At 33.5% G+C, this 20,784-nt stretch overlaps 2 protein-coding genes and 1 pseudogene across 4 annotated transcripts; all 3 read right to left on the reverse strand.

Annotated features, from left to right (window-relative positions):
• Window positions 1-517: 517 nt before the first annotated feature.
• Window positions 518-7,199, reverse strand: LOC120155430 (phosphoglucan phosphatase DSP4, amyloplastic-like). 3 transcript variants are annotated; one of them, XM_039166983.1, is made up of 14 exons: window positions 7,105-7,199; window positions 6,937-7,015; window positions 6,765-6,809; window positions 6,030-6,132; window positions 5,652-5,728; window positions 5,483-5,559; window positions 5,223-5,303; window positions 4,895-5,027; window positions 4,695-4,754; window positions 4,313-4,369; window positions 3,276-3,371; window positions 1,989-2,048; window positions 1,056-1,163; window positions 518-786 (listed from the first exon to the last, which is right to left on the reverse strand). In XM_039166983.1, exons 1-14 carry the CDS (start codon window positions 7,128-7,130, stop codon window positions 655-657), a joined length of 1,134 nt encoding a protein of 377 aa, XP_039022914.1. In that variant the 5' UTR covers window positions 7,131-7,199; the 3' UTR covers window positions 518-654. The 3 variants fall into 3 exon arrangements, with proteins under 3 accessions (XP_039022914.1, XP_039022915.1, XP_039022916.1); XM_039166984.1 differs by having other exon boundaries at window positions 6,937-7,009; window positions 7,105-7,181; XM_039166985.1 differs by lacking the exon at window positions 1,989-2,048.
• A 2,692-nt stretch (window positions 7,200-9,891) lies between these two features.
• On the reverse strand, window positions 9,892-12,071 carry LOC120155431 (annotated as a pseudogene).
• An 8,010-nt stretch (window positions 12,072-20,081) lies between these two features.
• On the reverse strand, window positions 20,082-20,513 carry LOC120155381 (peroxisomal fatty acid beta-oxidation multifunctional protein AIM1-like). The gene is made up of 2 exons (XM_039166945.1): window positions 20,364-20,513; window positions 20,082-20,251 (listed from the first exon to the last, which is right to left on the reverse strand). The coding sequence occupies exons 1-2, from the start codon at window positions 20,452-20,454 to the stop codon at window positions 20,097-20,099; spliced, it is 246 nt and encodes an 81-aa protein (XP_039022876.1). The 5' UTR covers window positions 20,455-20,513; the 3' UTR covers window positions 20,082-20,096.
• Between the last annotated feature and the right edge of the window lie 271 nt (window positions 20,514-20,784).

Here is a 20,784-nt window from a genome sequence, read left to right on the forward strand (position 1 = left end):
ACATGCCGGTAGTTGACAATGGAAATAAGGAAGAACGTGGGTGTACGAAACAAGAGAATATGGAAATATAGATTTTATGATTTTTATTGGAATTAGGGAGATTTAAGAAGATTTATGGATTTATGTTTAAAAATTGTGGGTATTGGGGTGACGACAAGGGAATGTGTGACAGTAAGGCCTGTCGATAGGTGAGTGGGCATTCAATGATAATGGTGGCGATTGACGTCGATAATAGGATTTGGAATTATGGATTTTAGGATTTTTATTAAAATTTTAGAGAAGTTTAGAGGTTTTTTTAATTAATAATTTGAATTCTTTTAAAAATTTATAAACACACTACCTATCATATTTTGAATGGTTGACAGATTCTTTTAACAGTCGTGATATATTGATCTTAAAATGGTACCTTTAAAAATGTACTTTGACCCAAAAAAAATCTGTTTAAACATCTAGAGTAAAAAAGAGGGTATAGTTTGGATTCTCATCTACGTCCAGCATAATTAAAAATAAAGAATTGGGGTAATGTAGCTTGAAGCAAGCACTTTTATTTATTGTAGTAATTCTACCAGAGAGCAGTTGTTTCATATTGCTATAATACAAGCTTATTTCAAACAAAATTTACACCTATAATATTGCTCTGTATTTTAATTCAGTCTACTCTTCATCCGGGTAGGATTCCAGAAACTGTTTAATTTTCATCCTTTCTTCTTTGGTAAGATCAGGATCATCACTAGTCAACCTCTTCCGAACTTCTCCACAACCACTGCTTGGATCACCGTCGACAACCTGCACCGGAAGATAGATGAACACTCGAGGTTCAAATGAAACAGAGACAGCAAATTCATAGAAAACTTCAGAGTTTCTGGAGATTACCTCCGAAACCAAGTTATACAAAGCTGGCTTTTGGCAATCTATACATTCATTTCATGTTTTCTATGTTGTATTTGGTTATATAATCATGTTTTAGTTATTTACACCATGATATTCATTTTCCTATGAGTAGCTATATCCAACATTCATGTCTGCCATATGGGTATGGGGAAGTAGAAACTTACATGAAGAAAATTGTTGACATGGCCATCTTTGTTGGGGGTTGTTACCAGCTCATATTCATTGTAGGTCCATTCACCATCAACTATATACTTGTACTCGTAGCGTCCTTCCTGTTAAAAAAGGAAAAACCAACTTTTATCTTATAATGTAGTAAGAGAAAAATAAAGTCCATGATATGTTTCCTATTGTCTGTGTTAGACCACACATGAATAAATGAAGCACTTAGATTGCTTAAATGAGAATTAGGATTGAAGAATTGGTACAAAAGACGAGTGGATGCCGATAAGGAGGCTCAGCATAACCAAAACGTCAATGCACCCGGATCTCAAATCTTAAAACCATGAGTGATTGTTTGGTGGAAATTTTAGTCTCAAAAGGATATAACATGGCTAAGAGAAACATAAAAAGAAGTGCAATAAGTTGCAAGTAAATGTAGGATACTCAAAGGTACTTTATATTCTAGGGAAAAGTATATAAATGGTTCCCAGACTATAGGATACGTTTCTTTATTGAGTTTCCCAACTATTAAAACGACTATTAAAAGTTACGAAATAGTCTATTGACTATAGGTCATTGCTTTGTTGAGTCATTCGATTATTAAAAGTTACAAAATGATCATCCAACTATTCATATGTTCCAAACTCGTCATTCTATGTTACAAAATTTGCGGCAGTCCGAGCTGGACGTTAATCTGTTGATTGTGATATAATAAAATCTGATATCAAGCTTGGAACATAAAGTTATCGGGTGACCATTTTATAACTTTTAATAGTCGAGGGACTCAAAAAAGCAACAACCTATAATCGGAAGACCATTTTATAACTTTTAATAGTCGGGGACTCAACAAAGCAGTGTCCTATAGTCGGGAGACCATCTGTATACTTTACGCTATATTCTAAAGATAAAATGCAGTATTGCAAACAAAAGATGATTACGGGCAGTTCTCTCTTAAGAGTCCATGAACCAAGCTGTTCGTTAAACTTCAAAGGCATTCTCTGGATAAAAAAAAAAACATCAAAACGCTGAATATGAATAAATTAAGTAGTGTATCATCTTAAAAAGAATGAATAACTATCATCAAAACTTTTTTTCAATTTTGCATGAAAAGGGATAAATGCAAAAGAAATAACGGCAATCTGGAAGAAAATTCTCAGTCCATTCTTGAGAAAACCAATAAGTTTTTATATGTACAAAACTGGTTGGGTTCCATATGGCATGCAAGATTTAGATTCAGAGGTACAGTGACGAAAAAAAGCTTGAGAGTTCTTGATTCAACTTATCAAGATCATTTGAATCCTCTTCAAAGTATAATCATCCAAATCTCACTTCTCTATTATGTATGATATATTGTTCAAAGTGAGGAAAAGTAAATTTCAGTTTACACTGGTGTGAAATATTTTCCTTTTCGGATATTCCCTTGTTAACGAAACAAATACCTTTCATCACAAAATGTAATTATAAAATAGTTACAATAAATCTCATAAAAAAAGTAGATTACCTCAATTAACATTAGGGATAGTGAAATAAACCAAAGAAAGAATTGTTGGGTCATAAATAAATTTAAGTAGAAAAGATGACGCATGAGAGAAAAAAGAAAATGAAAAAAAATCATCAAAAATTATGATTAGTACAAATGCTATCCTTCACCCTAGCAACTGAAAGAAAAAAAACTAGAAACCCCAATGCATCTGTTTTAAAGCAGCAGAAATATGCAGAGGTGGATATGTTTTCCTGGAATCAACAATATTCAACTGAGGAAATCTATAAAAATATTTGTTTCCAACAGTCCAGCATCTTCAGGCCTATGTTACCCGGTGGATTTATGTTAGGAAAGGCCATTCTTTAATTGAGGATTAGATTGCGCCTTTATTCCTTCTCTTAGTTTTCATATTTGTGATCTTTTTTCAGTTAATTTACTTCCATTTTAGAACAGGTTTCGAACTCATCAAGTGGTCATAATGATAAAAGAGAATGTTGTTCTTCTTAGAGTTCCTATGTTTGAGCAACTGCGTCTGCAGAGCATGTGTTGTCAATTGGTTAAGAATATTCTGAATAGATACTAAACAGAATTTCTATATATTAAAAAACCCTAAAAAGATGCTGGCAATTGGCAGTTTTTGCATCCGTGAACAATGTCCATGACTTCTAGAATTCATAGGGACTACATAAATCAAGAAAATTTGAGCACCTCAATGTGCTAATAATGAATAGTAGACAGTTACCTGGCCCCACCCAATATCAAGTCCAGAAACTTCCACTGCAGAGCACTTGTTGTCTTCCCATGTCAAAGTAACAACCTCCTTCTTGAGATCAGTGAGCTTTACATTGAGAAAATATGATAAATGAATTTGAAAAAAAATCTCTCATTCAGTATATAACCCTTATACAGCAAATCAAATGAAAAAAAAATTGACATCATGAAGCTCCTGCTGCAATGACTACTGCAATTAACAATGTATTACACACCAAAATTTTAAAGGTTTTTCAGACTAAATGATCTTATTCTTTAGAAAATTCTGTAATTAATATTGTGTTAAACACCAAAAAAGAGAAGGTTCTACAATTTTCATTAACTCAATGAAGCAGATAATGAAATGGCTTTCTAGTTTTCTTAGTTTAATTTTAGTTTCTGCATATACTGCAAATAATATATTTTTCCTTAACAATATGTGCTGCTAAAAGGGGGAGAGAGAGGGAAGGGTAAATCTAAACAGAGAAAGTGTGGTGCAAGTCCCATGGATTTATAGTTATATCATTAACTCTAGTTGTCACTATCTTTGTGTGTACAGGACAAACAAACAAATAATCCTCAAGAATTCAGTTACCATTATAATCCATATATATATATATCTATTTCAACCAAGATCACCAAAAAGGAGGTTGTATTAAAGAGCTATGGAAGGCAAAATAGCATATATAAATCGGTCAGTTGCAACCATATTCATCCGTAATAATATGAATGGCTTAAACTCTACGAGAAAGTGAACACCTTAATGCCTGCAAAGGACAATAATTCTAACAAAAAATTCAGGAGAAGGGCTTGCATAGTTCACATATTAAACATATGTTAGCGCTACAAAAAGAACAGAAACTAAAAAAAGTTTTCTGCACAATTGAACAGCATTTGTATAAAATCTGTAGCAAACAACACAGTCTACTGTTCATACAATAAACAAACAAATTCAATCATCCAGAAAGGAAACAAAAATTTTATGGGTTCATTAACAATTATGCCGGTTGTAATAGAAAGACAACTCACAATATCAGCAGTTGCATTCTTGATGGCCTCCAATTTAGGGAAGCAAAAGCGTTTGCTCTAAACGACAAGAAAAGAAAAAAACATCAGAGAGGCTATAAGATAGCCTACATGGATCTCGACCACTTGGCTGGCATTGCAAAAACAATCACAGTAATGATTGAATGTATAAATTGATTAAGAAACATCATAGTTGTTAAGAATATTGATTCAAGGATATGATATCAACCATAAAATAGAAGAAATAAAACCAAGCACCGAAATTATTATTGATCCCTTCAATGACTCTAAATCGATTTTATTAATGTAGAAGAATGGAGCCTGTTTAGGACTTAAATTATTATTAAAAACAAAATGATAAGAATGGAAAAATAGACAAAAATACCAGCAGTTCTGTGTGAGCATCACTAAGTTTATAGCCTTGAACCCAGAACATATATGCCATCTGTCATTAGTAACACCAAAAATTTACAGATCAGTATTAAGATAAGTTAGAGGAACCAAAACACAGCTCATTTCATCAAGGTTTAGCTTTAAAAACTGGATGGGAAAAGACATTGCAGACAAATGAAATAAGTAGAATACCGCAACAGCAGGAGCTCTTCCAAGTCCAGCCGTACAATGTATATAAGTTACACCTCCATTCCTATTTATAGCTTTATACAAAGTACTAACCACAGCAGGAAGCCTCATCCGTAAATCAAATGCATCAAAGTCCCTGCTTCATCCAATATTGACCAAACTATATTAGCAACAGAAAGGACTCCAAATAGTTAAGGACCAAAGGTATTAGGTGATTCATCAAAGTTGTTATGACAACAAAATACTGGTTTCACATATAACTTCACAAATGATGTTGTTCACTGTAAAAACTTAGTATAGAGTAATGATCATTTCAATTGTGACGTCTGACCTTATCCGAGCACGTATGTGTTCAATATTCCCACATTCCTTGGCATAATCTTGAATGGCACCAATGTCAACCCCAAAATATCTGGAAATTACAGTAAAGGAAGCACAATACTCAATTGTTCAACAATTCTTGTCTGTCTTATATCCAAATGTTTCCTAAAAATAATCATGCATATGAAAATATGTAAGAGAAATAGTTGCACCCATTTTTCAAATCATAAAATGTAGATGAAAATTAAATGAAAATAGAGTCTAGGATACTCCAAATCTGGGTCTTGCTGCAAGCAAAATATTGTTTTCACTCCAAGTTTACGTAACTTGTCAACGTCTTCAGGAATCTGTAAATTTAAAGAAAGGAAAAAAATATTAATTTGGGTAATCATTTAAAGGAGAGTTTTACTACTATTATTTACTATGAAATAAGAATTACCTGCAGACATGAACCCACAATTAGGTCTGGGCGGATAAAGTTATAGTTCATTCCCAATTCATGCCTATAAGTCAAAACTGCAGGAAACCAGATAAAACAAATGATTAACAATGACTAAACAAAGAAAGAAGCCAAATTATAGAATAGAGTGATCGCCAAAGCAATGATATCACTAAATTAAACACCAGCATATTTAGTTATCATGTTGAGATTTCATATAAAGATATCCCTGCTAAATGTGAGAAACTAAATGTTTTAGCATCCTTTTTTTTTTTTGGGTACCTCACATCAAAAAGCATGAGTCAGAGCTTTGGAAAAAGATATGTAGCTAAAGCCATCTGCAGACTTAAAGCAAAAGCACCACACAAGTGAACTTACCGGCACCCATAGCTTCTGTCATATTATGACTATATATCTCAGATTTTTTCTCCTCTGGTTCAGAGTCATTCTTCTTTGCACTTGATGTGGAACCAGAAGTTGCCTGTCGAAAAAGATGTTAACCACCAAATCAAGGTCAAAAGACAATCAAGCAACAAGTTAAATTGTACGCAAAGACACTTTGTTCTTCGTAATAGCAATTAATCATCATTTACAAAATATCAAAAGGTTATTAAACTTCCTAATAAAATTTCGGCACAATTACAAATGATATACCCTATTTAAAAATAAAGTAGGTCATTTTGGTTTCACATGCTACATGTTAAATGCAAATTAAAATAATCAAATCTCATGGTTCTAAATTACATGCACATTTTAGTCTCACATTACGACATTGGCACTAATTTTTTTAATTATTGAAGTTGTTGTTGTGTGAGAAGCCTTGAACATATACAGCAGCTGAACCAATTACCCTTACAAATAACTTGAATCAATCTTTTTGTAAACTTCTCATTTCCAATTAAAAAAACTCTTCCGATAATAACTTGCAACTGAAACATGATACATGAATATATACCATCCATCCACAAAGACTAAAGAGTAAAGGATGAAATAGAGCAAAATGAAGAAAACAAATATCAAGAATCTACATAAAAATCAAATCCGTGAAGCTAATGCAAAATTCTAACGAAAAACCCAGAAAATGAATCCTAAATCCACAGGTAATTAAGTTACCTTAACTACCATACTCCGAGGCGCATCACCCAAGATGACCCCGCCCTGCATTAAATCACAAAATTCATTAACCAAAGAACCAAAAAGACAAATCCTATACATATGGATATCATGCAATGGTCAAACTATACTCCAGATTCAGGGTTAAGGATTTAATAAATGAAAATGTAACCATCGTGTTAACGGAACAAGGAAATGGTTTTCTTGGATTGCACTTGAAACTATGAAACTGCACGGCGTATGATCTGAAACTATTCCAAACAACAAATTTTAAAGGAATTTGAAACAAAGAATGCATTGGAATATCAAAATCATTGAAGAATAGAATTTTTTATCATACCTGGAGAGATTCTGAAGGCAATTCATGTCTGCTGAGATAGAGAAAAAATTAATGGGAAGATTACAGAAGAAAAATATCTAAGTTATAGTTGTGATTTATGGGGGCGGGGTTATAATTTAGTTAGGAGAATTAGAAAAATAGGATTGGATTTTGAAAGATTTTCTTTTATACCATTGAGATCTATGAATGGGGTTCACTTTATCCCTCGTTGTTAGAGGTTTGCATGGACTGGGTTCGTTAGATTCGGTATGAGTCATGTCTTAGCAAAGTTGGAAAGTTGGATAAATTGATTTTTTTTTTTGAAAAATGAGAAATTAATTTCAAAAATAATAATTGATGCTAATGTTTTTTTCTTAATTTTATATAATTTAGTTTGATATAATAATAAATTCATTTTTTAATATTTATGTATTATATTAATTTGATATTGATTTTAAAAGAAACACATAAATTGAGAATCTTATAAAATTTGAAAGTTAAATTTATAGATTTTTTTTAAATTATGATTATAACATTTCAAGCTCCATTTGTTTTGCTAATTATGATAATATTTCGAGCTTCATTTTCTTCTCTTGTTAATAATCTTTAAATCCGGTTCGCTGGTAGGGACGTTGATATTTATGATAACACATAATATTGCTAAGTATAATAACATTTCAAGCTCCATTTTTCCGTCCCCGAATACAAATCAAACTGTCTTAGATATAGAAGTGCATTATGAAATCACTCTAGGTTGAATCTGATGTCTTCATTGAAAATCTATGGTTGATTTTGACGGTAAGTTCATTGAGTTTTTTTATATGATCGCCAATAGAAAAGACCCGGAGAAGTACCCAAGTAGCCCCATCATACGAGCAAGGGCTAAGGAATTTCAAGCAGCCATGGAGAGTATGTTTACATCACGTTTGGAACGTGATGAAGAAGGAATAATAAGGGAGGAACACTTTACTTTTCTTATGAATGAATTTGCATGAGAATTTAAAGTTTGCATTACATTCATTGCATTTAATAAGTGTGTTGTTCATTCAAGCATGCATTGCATTTAAATCATCTATTTCATTTAGGGAAGTAGTTCATTCATCAAACTAGTTCGTTTATTAAATTAACTCTTAATTGTTTCATGCATTTTTTTCAATTAAATATTGAATAAATTTCACCTTTGTGTCTAGGTGCATGAGAGAAGTTGAATGGTTTCATCATATGCAAGAATGTAGTCAGAATGTCTTCCAATTCTGGATGCGATACAGATGTGTTTGGTTCTATAAATCAATTGGACATTATTCCTCTATCTCTTAGCTTTCCAACACCTTTTGAATCACCTTAATCCGATATCGGGAGCTTGAGATATGATCGATTTATTGAAGACAGTGCAGGCTGGAATTTTGTTACAGGAATTTTATGCATGGATGATTTGGATGAGTTTGAGCCAAGGGAGAGTCTTTTCAACTTCAGCCAAGTGACAAGCCATTGAAGGACTCTTAATTCACCCATTAAAGGCATTCAAAGCTGATTGTTATCATCTAAGTTCAAGGGTTGTTCATATTCTTCAAGGGAGCATGCAATGAAGGGTGATTTAATTCACTTATCTAGACAATTTTCAGCATGAAATAGCAAGAGTCTTCCACCCCTTGGACGAAATTAAGGCCAAATTCAGCTTCAAATTGTCTAGATTCATCCCCAAAATGATCTAGAATATTCATCCAACTTTGAAGATAAGAAGACAAAGCATTCAAGTGCATTTGATTGCTAAATTGATGAGAATGTTTTCATCTTTTGAGTCTTTTCATACGCTTCTTAGAAATACTATAAATAGGCACCTTTTGGATCATTTGTAGACACACATTTGAATATATAAACATCTTTGAGAGGTTGCTTTCATTCTTGTTCTCTTGTAGAACTTTATCGGCTTCAAGATAGTCTTGTAGTCTTCATCCATTTCTTTTTGTTATAGCATTGGTTCCTAGCTCATCTATAGCTAGTGGGTCACGTTCCATACCCTACCATTTCGATTCCATCTTTTTATATTGTTGGTTCTTAGCTCCAAATAGCTAACGGGTCACAATCCACTTTAACCTTACAACACTTACCACAACAACATCATTTGCCACGACAACCACTAGTAGAAAAAAGCCCCTTTAATGACGCGCATTGCGCGTCATCTATGGGTGCGGATGACACAAAAATGCCTGTCGTTGAAGCCACCGACATGAATTTTTGATGACGCGCAATTGTGTGTCATAAATCTATGACGTGCATTTATGACGCGCATTTATGACGCTCAATGCATGTCATTGATGCCCCCATCATAAATGAAGATGACACACATTTATGTGTCATAAATTTATGACACGCATGTATGACTTACATTGCGTGTCATTGAAGCACACGTCATTAAAAAAGATGACACACATTCTTGTGTCGTGATTGTATTTCGTAAATTATATATATATATATATATATTGTAGATTGACAAATAATCAAACTAAATCACATTTAATGCCTCATAATACTAAATAAATATATATATATCATATTATATATAAGCAATCCATTTGCATACAATATATTCACATTAAGTTATAAAAAAATATTGTAATCATATGTGTCGATACAAAATATCACGACATAATAAAATTTGTCTCATAAGATTCCACAAAACCCTATACAAATATAACGAGATTATGTTATGTCAAAATGAAGAGAAGAAACTATCATTCATCTCTTCGATATGCCATTTGCTATAATAAATAAAATGCCTGTGAACAACTCAAGAGAATAAATTATCACCTAAGAGGCTGTTGTGTATCCGTCGCGATGCGCCTTTTGTCATCTCCATGCAATCTGTAAACTCTCCTGGAGATCCGTAAATCGAGCTATCCAATTTAGCTCCCGCCTTATCTTAGTTGGATCACTAAACACTTCTGTATAATCTCCAGGTCGGCGGGGCAGATATTTGACTTTGATCTTCACCTCAGTGGCTTTCTTACATGCCTCCACAAACTCATTCACAAATCTACCTCTTCCGGTGCCAATATTGTAGATTCCCACTTTATGGGGCTTTGCGTTTTGATGAGCTTTCACATGAGCATCGACCAGGTCAATAACGTCGATATAATCACGAATGCAAGTCCCGTCGTGTGTTTTATAGTCCATTCCCATGACCTATACAAAAATCACAATAACCATAACAAAGTTCACCAAAATCAATTTGAAACCATAAAGGCAAAACAATGGACATCTTGGGTGACAGGTGTGATAACATTATAAAAGTTACAAGAACAAAACAAACATGCAAAAAGGACATACAAAGTACAATTGTAGTAATTAATACACATTTTATCATATACACAATCTTTTTCACTCGAGAAAATGCATCATTGTTAAACATGTGGAATGATAGATAATCACAGTTCAGTCCAAATCTTTCAAATCTTCAATGAGCTCTAAGATCTACCTAACGTATTAGGCAGATGCTTGCAAAGGTGATGTCAGCATAAAAGAAAATTAAATTAGATACACAAAGCATACAATTATGCAAAATCATCATCTATAGCAAACTTGTTTCAAGGAAAAGATGAAAATGTAGGCATTATAAATTATCATAGATTTTTTCTAGTAGCTTTCAAACTTTAGAATCACATATATATACTTTTGATTCTAATGAACTTTACTTGATACTCACACATAGAAAATCAATGATTTGATTGAACGCATATTTGCACTTCAGTATACTTCTTTGCACTTCCCATTGTTAGGAAGAGAATACATTCACAAAATTATCCAATTTCACATCAGCAATATACACATGGCCTTCAAGAAAGTATATGTGGTGTTCACAATCTTCCTAAAATAATGAAGTGTTCTCTACATTGTCTGTACATGACTAGTTGTTTACATCTTGACCCCAGGTGTAGCTGAAATACGTAGTAATCATTAAAGAATCATAGTGAAGGGATAAAAGGAATAACATACCTTGAGACCAAGAATAATACCACGAGCTGTATCAAAACAAGCACTTGAAATTCGTCCATGCTCACGCTACTCAGGTCTGAGAGCCTCACCTAATCTTCCTTCAGGATCTGACCCGATCACATTGAAGTATCTAAAATTCACAAAAATATATATGAATCATAACCTCAACAAATTCCTTTTAATGTTCAAGTTTTTAATAACAATAATAATATATAATAATAGAGCATATTGTTGGACTATAACAATTGTGGTCAGAACTCTACACATTGAATATGATAGTAGAAGCCCTTCAAGGTCTACAAAGTTCATCAATCCTAAATTATTCTGAACTACGCTACCTTTTATAGTTTCCTTGTAATCTAGAACTACAAAATGACTGTGCTAAAAACAGGACTATGTAGACCTTGCATGTATGTCTTATATATGCAGCAGTTGGCTGGAAGAATAATGAAAACTTATCAACTAACTCCCTCTAATGAGAAAGTATAATGATCTAAAATACTTAGTTTTGGTTTAAGGCATGGAAGACTTCTAGGATGCTAAGTTGATAAAATTATGCATATTGCGACAAGAAAACATGGAGTAAACTCAAAGCTCCTAAAAGTAAAGTAAAATAAAACCTTAGGATCATTACTGCCATGTTTGAATTTTTAGAGAAATCCATGATGATATCTTCTGCCATCTTCTTAGCTTTTCCATATGGATTGATTGGAACCTGAGTTGGTTACAAAACGAAGGTCAGTTTCCTTGTAATACAACTCTATATTAATCCAGAAATTGATGAAGGTTGATCCTTTAATATTTTGCCTCAAACAAAAATTTTAAAAGTTATCAAGCATAAAACCAAGTTTGCAACGTGCCTGTGGGGTTTCTTCAGTGATTGGCATCTTCTCAGGCTCCCTATATGTAGCACATGTACTAGAATATATCAAAATCCTAACACCATGAGCAGCCATCGACTCTAGTACCACCAAGGTGTTTGAAGTAATGTTGTGATTATACCTACAAATCATGGGAATATATAGCATAAAGAATATAATTTGGAGATTAGTTTAAATCATGCAAAAACTTCCCAATCAAAGATAAATGAGTTAATTTTAAATGTCAAAAGGTAAATGTTTTTTAATAACATAACTAATGTAAATACAGGAGGACATTTGAATGGTGATGGTGTTAGAAAAAATCCATCTAGAGAACGAATATAAAAGTTGGATTTACCCGACCCGTCAAGGAAATTAAAAGTTGGAATTTCATGGTAGATACACCGAAGGAAATGAAAAAAAGATGAATTTACCCGAAAGTAAAAACAAAAGAACATTAATGGACATTGAAGGAGGCCAAGAAAATAACAAAAGAAGGGGGAACCCTGAAGAAGAACCAGTTTCCTGGTCTTTATCGAGAGGAAACAACTGCCGGGTCACGGGAGCCGGTTCACTCTCCATGGAGCACTATTCTTCTTCTTCTTCGTGAGGCACCGAGAAATCGAAAATACTGCTACTTCTCTTCTTTAACCCCGTTTAACTCGCTCACCATCTTCTTATTCCGATCCATCATCGACCACCAAAGTTGAAGAACTTGAATTCGACATGGATCCGACCTGTTTTCCCTTGTCTTCATCACCGTCTACGGAAGTCTTCTGTGATGAACAATAGCCCTCAGATTCATCGTCTCTCGATTGTTGATACGTCGAGTCATTGAGATCCCGCATTTCCCCCTCTTTCTCAACTTATAATCTCCACACACAAAAAAATAACAAACTTAAGAAAATATCCTCACCAAAAAAAAGAAAACCAAAAAATTCAGAGAGAAAACTAGAATTGATTAACGAGGGGGGAAGAGAAGAGGGAAATGATGAAAATAATGGGGGGAAATTAAAATACGACTCCTAAAGATGACACACATTTAAAACTGTACTCCGTGTTTTTGTAAATTTTTTGGATTATGACTATTAATTATGACACACATTATTGTAAGTCATAAATCGTTCAGATTTTTAAAAACATGATATTTTTTTAATGACACACATGTTTTACAAGTCATAAATTAGTGTGTGTCATCGTTCGCGTGTCATTAAAGGTATATTTTCTTGTAGTGAAAGCCATTCATATTTCACCATCTATTTTCATTATCATTAAGCCACAACAACCATCACTCTTCCATCACCTTCAAACAACTTCCTCATTCTTTTTATTCAATCATTTCAATTATTATTTCATATCATTTCCTTTTTATGTTTATATTTATGCAATTTCAGAGTTCAAGCTATTATTACGGGGTTTCTTACTAGAATCACGATCGTACATTCACATATATGACTCGAAACATATAATCGAGATCATATCATTGTCTCTCTCCCGGGTCAGTAAAAAAAAAGAATGGAAAAAAAGTTTAAAGAGGAAGGGAATAATTCTTTTCATCTTTAAAGAAAAAAAATATTTACTTCATCTTTATATTCAATTTTCAATTTTGTTACCTTTACTTACCATCTAATTTCATTGTAGCCAATTTCTTTTCACTATCATTGCTACCAAGCCACAATTGTTTTAGCCGAATTCCACTAGACCTTGTAAGCCTTGAGGAAGTTCCCAAAAGGACTTGAAATCAAAGAACAAGTGGTAAATGGAAAGAGTGATCATTAAGGGTAAAAGCCATCCCGAGTGAAACACGAGTAGGAGTGACTTTTCTTGGAGTGTTTGGTGAGGTTTTTTGTTTTGTGAGGTAATTTTTTTATTAATAATTATGTCTCATCATTCGGGAGACAATTCTCAAGTTACAGGTACCGTTGAACCAAACCTACAAATGCAAGCCATGGTACGTGAATTGACTAGGATTTTGAGGGAAGAGTCGGAACCTCTCCATGAACGTATTGACCATATTGAAGAGGAACATACTCAAGGATTTCGAGAGCAAGAATATGTCAATCAAGGAGGAAATGAAGAAGTGGAAAGACTAGAAGAAGATCGTGCATCACAACAAAGAATGGGAAATCAAGGTATAAGGCCCCAAAGGTTTCGTTCATTAATGGATGATAATCTTGTTAATATAAAGATTTACATTCCACCATTCCAAGGCAAGACGGAGGCTTACCTAGTATGGGAAAAGAAGGTAGAGCACAACTTCGGGTGCCATGATTATTCCGAACTCAAGAAGGTAAAACTCGCTGCCCTTGAGTTTATGGATTATGCACTAATATGGGGGGATCAATTGACATCAAGTAGGAGATGCAATGGAGAACATCCTATCACTACATGGGATGAAATGAAAGAAGTGATGCGAAGACGATTCATTCCAACCCACTACCATCGAGAGTTATTCAACCGTCTTCAAAACCTTTCATAAGGTAACCGAAGTGTTGAAGATTATCACAAAGAGATAAAGGTAGTCATGATTCGAGCCAACATCGATGAGGATCGAGAAGCCATAATGGCAAGATTCCTAACGGGACTTAATCCGGACATTATGAACGTGGTTGAGTTGCAACATTATGTGGAGATGGAAGACATGGTGCATATGGCTATACAGGTGGGGAAAAACTCAAAAAGAAGGGTACCACACGATCTTATAGGAGTGCAACTTCAAAATGGGGGCAAAGTTCATACAAGAAGACTCCTCCATTGTCATCCCATGATTTGCCCCAATCTCACGTGTACAGGTCCTTTTAATCGAATGATTCGCTTCTCCGTACCCAAGAATCTTTGCTTTCCTCATACATCTGATAATCTAATTTTAAAAATAGTTTACTCAGTAAGAAACTTTGGAAATCGCTTTCTTACTTTTCAAAAATTTCATTTTCTGAAAATATTAAATGAGAAACTTTGGAAATCTCTTTCTCATTTTTCAAATTCATGTGAAAACATCCTACCCGAAGTCTTACGGATGGCCCGATGGACTTATCATCTTGCTCGAAAGACTGACAGATGACTAGAAGGATTTAATCATCATGCTCAAAAGACTTACTGTTGGCCCGAAGGACTTACCAATTTAGGAAATAGTTTACTGGGTAAGAAATATTGGAAATCGCTTTCTTACTTTTCAAAAATTTCATTTTCTGAAAATACTAAATGAGAAACTTTGGAAATCGTTTTCTCATTATGGGAAAAATTGAAAATCGCTTTCCCATTTTCAAATTTATGTGAAAACATCCTATCCGAAGGTCTTACCGATGGCCCGAATGACTTATCGTCTTGTTTAAAAGACTTACAGATGACCCGAAGGATTTAATCATCATGCTCGAAAAACTTACTGATGGCCTAAAGGACTTACCAATTTGGGAAATAGTTTACTGGGTAAGAAATTTTGGAAATCGCTTTCTTACTTTTAAAAAATTTCATTTTGTGAAAAATATATAAATGAGAAACTTTGGAAATCGCTTTCTAATTTTTCAAATTCATGTAAAAACATCCTACCCGAAGGTCTTACGGATGGCTCGAATGACTTATCATCTTGCTCGAAAGACTTACAGATGACCCGAAGGATTTAATCATCATGATCAAAAGATTTACTGATGGCCCGAAGGACTTACTAAGTAAGAAACTTTGGAAATCATTTTCTTACTTTTCAAAAATTTTATTTTCAGAAAAGATTTAAATGAAAAACTTTGGAAATCGCTTTCTCATTTTTCCAAATAACTTAATGGTTGGGTAACATGCCCCACTTAGGTGGATTAGCCTCATGTTCTTCAGGTTCTACCTCTTTAAACATGATTTCTTGCATTTAAGGTTTGAATTGTACCTTCTACTTGTTAGGATTTTGGCATCATGAATCTTCTTTTTTCACATAAAGATCTATAAAAAACCGTGTGTTTATGTGTGAAATATGAATACAGTTAAATGTATCAATGTAATGAATTTTCTTTTATGCAAATGATGTTCTCATGAATGCATAAACATTGATTCAATCTTCATTTGACTTCAAAGTGGAGAACTCGATCTTCTTTCACTTGATCACTCATCTTCAGGGTTTACTCAGTATAAGTGTAGCAACTTGTAATTTCAAGCTTGCATATTTGAAGGGACATCTGATCATCTTATGTCTTTTGCATTCTTTGCCTCTCATCAGCATTATAGTCTCAGAAAAAATGCTTCATTTCTTACTGCGGTATGTAATATGATCTTGATGCCCCTTTCTGTCCTTGGCTCAATTGCGCTATCAGAGTTGTTTTTCAAGACTCTGCCATTCGTTGATGCTCGATTGATTTGCTTTACAAGGTAAGCTCTTCTCAAATTCATGGTTTGCCCCCGATAATCCAAGTTATGAGACTCACTCTCAATGTATTCTCGGTCTGAATTTTGTTATCTCAACGTGATATGGGTTTTTGGTCATGCCCCAAGGTGGGTATTTTCATGGCTCCTCCTTACTTATGTACCAAAATTCATCCTTGACTGGTCACATTCTTGCATTTTTGCTATGCGCTGGGATATATGCCCCTTTCAAATAGGGTAATCATCTACTTCTCGACAGATTACCAACAATGTCACAAGGAAGTGTTACAAGTTCTATCCTCCATCCCTTTGATCTATCGGACTACTTGCCTTCAAGATTATGGAATGTTTCATTATTCTGGCATTGTTTATTCTCTTTCTCCAATAGAGGCAGAATGGGCCTCGTCCGATTCAAAAACCTTACACATTTGAGACGGTCTGTTTGAAAATATTTTTCTCCTTTATCTTAGTTTAGAAATCAAAGAATGAAAGAATTTTGAAGAATATTATTTCTTAATTTATCTCATAATTAAAGCAAATCATAAGCATGAGTACATAGAATATCAAAAGAATCAACAACTCTTTTAATATTTTAAGAGTTACAATTCTTTGACAAGTGTCAAAATTGATGGGTTGGCTTCAGGTTGGCTTTCTTATTTTCTAAGGTTTTTGGCATCGAAGATTTCCTTCCTTTCTCAGTCCTCGTGAACATTATAATATGCCCCCTTTTCTTGGCTTGGTATTTTAATTGAATGTGGACAAAATGACGCAACTAGCATATTCAATTACTAGACTTTCTAGCACACTTTTATTTTGGTTCTCTGAAATCTTCCATTTGTTCAATCTTCGTAACCTTCTTTAGCAGAGGTAGTGTAGGAACATCAATCTAAATATAAAATTTATGAGTGCTTGTGTGAGGTTGACTATAACAGGTGTTCCTGAACTCCCTTAGTCCATTTCACTAAAACTCGTTATTCATAAATTTGATTTAATTTGCCATTGTTTGGCTAGCTAAATTTAGCTTTGTTGTAATTGCCTTTATCGGACTAGCTGAATGGTTCATCTCATCACAAAGTCTTTAACTTGACAATTGCAGTGGAGCGAACACTAAACTGTCGAGTACTCGAGCAATGTCATGGTTTGAATACAATATATTCATAAAGTTGGGGCTTTTAAGTTTCCTCTATAACCAATTGCTTTAGTGGAATAGCTCAGCTTTATTGTATAATCAATAATAATAATTTATTTATTAACCTTTTCAGTATTCAGATTCAAAATTTCTTAAGCTCAATGAGAAGAACCAATTATAGTCTATGTGCCTTTGATGGTAAGACAATCCCATATTTAGAGTTCAATTCCCAAACAACTGACCTATATTAAATCCATCCTGTAATGCCCCAAATATTGAATTAGGGACCTTATTGAAAAGATTTAAATTTTAAGGATTTAAGTGATTAAATGATAAAAGATGAGGAATGATTTGGATTAGTGTTTAGACTAAATTGTAACAATTGATGATTTAGAGGGCATTTTGGTTATTTAAAGGAAAATAAATTTAAAATTATTATTAGTAAGATATTAAAGTTAAGGAAAAAAGGAAAGTAGATACCAAAAAGCTATTTCCTTTTCTTCTTCCTTCACGTGGATAAAATCTCCTCCATAGAACCAAAGGTAAGCTTCAATTAATCAGTTTTTCCTTTTGATTATGGGTTGTTTTTACTACCTTAAGTGATATAGAAGCTTAAGGAAGGATTAAATGAGATTAAAACTATGAAATAGAGGAAATATTAGAGATTTTAGAAAATGGGTTTTGAAATGATATGTTAGTATATTAGTGTTTATTGATGTTTACTTGTAGATTTGACTTGTCAAAGTAGTAAATGAGAGATTATAAGCATTAGATGAGTTAAAAACAAGTTAGAGATTGTGGTGTGATTCTTAGAATCAAATGATCTTGAGGGATATTAGATGTTTTAAGTACCTAAATAAAGGAAATTTACTATGGAAAAGTATATAAGAGTTCAATAGTATTGTTAGGAGTAAACATAAGGAAGTTTTACCAAATTTGGGTATATTTCAGGTTGAAAAATTGAAAATCTGGGTAAGGGTATCGGTACTGATAGAACAATACCGATACTACAGGCTAAAATAGGATGAATCTGCTGAGTAGTATCGATATCGATTCAATCAATATCGATACCGAAGGGCGAGTATCGATACCGAAGGGAATGTATCGATACCATTCAAAACATAATGCAAAAATGGTATCGATACCATAATATAGTATCGGTGCCATAGTGTGATAGTATCGATACCATGGTATGTATATCTATACTGAGGAACCATAAATTGTAAGATAGGTCGATAATGTGGTAGAAAAGTTAATAATAGGTTCTATTGAGTAATATTTAAGTGTAATTGTTAGGAAATATACTAACAATATATATTGTACATGTATTTAATGGATGCTTGAGTAGATCGAAATCAAATTCCAAAGACAAGTAAAATGAAGGGAAAAGTTGAAGTACCTGAGTAAGAAACTTTGCATTTTGGATACAATAGCGAAGATAGCTAGGTGAGTGCATTTAATTGTGTAACCATTACAGCAAAATAAGGTTTTAGCGGCGTTTTTAGCTCTATAACGGCGTTTTTAAGCGCCACTAAAAACTTTCCCGACGTATGTAAAAACGCCGCAAGAAGCGCGGCTAAAACTAACGTCGTAAAAGTAGCGGCGTTTGTGAACAAAAAGCGCCGCAATAGGTCAAGCTCTTAGCAACGTTTTTAAGAAAAACGCCGCAAAAGATCAAGATCTATACCGGTGTTTTTGAGAAAAACGCCGCTACATGTTATGATATTTAGCGGCAATTGTGGTAAAAACGTCGCTAATAACTATGTATATAGTGACATTTTCTTCACAAAACGCCGTAAAAGAAACAGACTTTGGTGACATTTATTTACAAACGTCGGTATGATTAACTGATTTGCATATATCATTTTTTATTTTATATTACGCAAATTTAATATTCTATAGCATTATGTAATAACAATAAACTTAAAATTTAATTACGACACAAATTATGTAGAAAAATAAACCAAAATTTATAAAATAAAATTAAAATGTAACATAGTTCAACATTATTCACTAGAAATTTAGTCTAGGTTATTTCTCTTTCAATAAAAAAGAATTGTATCGATCTTTAACTTCAGTTGATTCTTTTCATCAGGAATGTACCTTCAATTCAAACAACAATGAAAACAATGGATTCAGAGACAATATATTACAAAGAAGATAAACTAGAAGAAAAACAGTTGGCATAGTTGGACTAGGTTCAGATGCAAACTTACAATATGCACTCATCAAGCTGTTTAAGAAGTGAGAGAAAGTTTGTGTTTCCAACATTCATGTTTGGAGAGTAAAAGTTAGAAGTAATCTGTACAGAAGAGGTAAAATTTGACAAATCATGCATTTCAAAAGTACCACACCAATAACAATTCATCAAGACACTTAAATTGGAACATAAATCCCAAAGGATAATAGGATAAAAAGCAAAGACAAGCAAAGACACTTTTAGTATATCTTTCAACTTCCTCCTCTGATTTACCTTCCATTACTGAAGCAATACTCTTTATATCACTTCTCCCTATTTCTCACATGCTCTAATGAAAGCATTGAAATATCTTCTATTCCATGTTTGTGTTTTTGTTAATTTTCATGTTTTGCCTTTGTGTTGTATTGTATAGTGTTCTCAAAGTTACCATGTCATTGGAGTGACAAATATTAAAGTTCGCCCTCAATGGAAAAAATTCAATGCCTATAGATTATAGAGATACTTTGGAGGCAAGAGTACTTAACTTTCCAGTGGGCATAATATTTGTAAGCCGTCTAGACTCCTCAATAATAGGCAACACAGAAGGATCAGGCTTTGGTTTGCTTCCCTTCTCATAAATATAGATTCCCTTCCCATTGTTTTTCCCTGAAATACCAAAACTTCATGAAATGTCCGAATAACAAAGGAGCATATATTGACTACACTATTATAAGGGGAAAAAGAACGCCACAGGAACAGAAACATGGTATTCATTTACCATTTCGTCCATTTTTAACTAAAAGTTCAACTAATGTAGATTTGAATACTCGATCTGAGAATGCCTTTTCGTATTCTTTCCCAACCTCCATGGCCACTCCATAGCCAGCTAAATCTTGAAGCCTGCAGCATTGCAAATCGGAAGCATAACTTATCAGTTATCACCATGTACCCAGAATATACCAAGGGTATATATGTTAGTATGCTTTGCTTCAAACAAATCGCCAGTCAGACGAACTGAAAAGTGAAAACTGATCATTACTAGAACTCTAAGCTCAACTGATCGGTCCCCCTAGTTCTGCTAAGATATTAATGGCATCGAGCTAGTAATATGTAAGCATTAGTTGTATGTTACCGCAGGTGCAGAAGAAGATGCACCAATATGTGGCAACTATTTTCTTCTTAGGTTTTCCAGTTATGGA

The sequence above is a fragment of the Hibiscus syriacus genome, unplaced genomic scaffold (assembly GCF_006381635.1).
Source record: "Hibiscus syriacus cultivar Baekdansim isolate YM2019G1 unplaced genomic scaffold, ASM638163v2 tig00111191_pilon, whole genome shotgun sequence".
In the NCBI taxonomy this organism is placed as follows: Eukaryota; Viridiplantae; Streptophyta; class Magnoliopsida; order Malvales; family Malvaceae; genus Hibiscus; species Hibiscus syriacus.

Coding starts and splice junctions, on each gene's coding strand:
- LOC120155430 (XM_039166983.1), bottom strand. CDS start 7,130: ATGAATTGCCTTCAGAATCTCTCCAG. Junction 7,016..7,104: donor TGCCTTCAGAATCTCTCCAG/GTATGATAAAAA, acceptor TGTTTGGAATAG/TTTCAGATCATACGCCGTGC. Junction 5,028..5,222: donor CACATACGTGCTCGGATAAG/GTCAGACGTCAC, acceptor TGGATGAAGCAG/GGACTTTGATGCATTTGATT.
- LOC120155381 (XM_039166945.1), bottom strand. CDS start 20,454: ATGGAGGTTGGGAAAGAATACGAAAAGGCATTCTCAGATCGAGTATTC. Junction 20,252..20,363: donor AGTTAAAAATGGACGAAATG/GTAAATGAATAC, acceptor TTGGTATTTCAG/GGAAAAACAATGGGAAGGGA.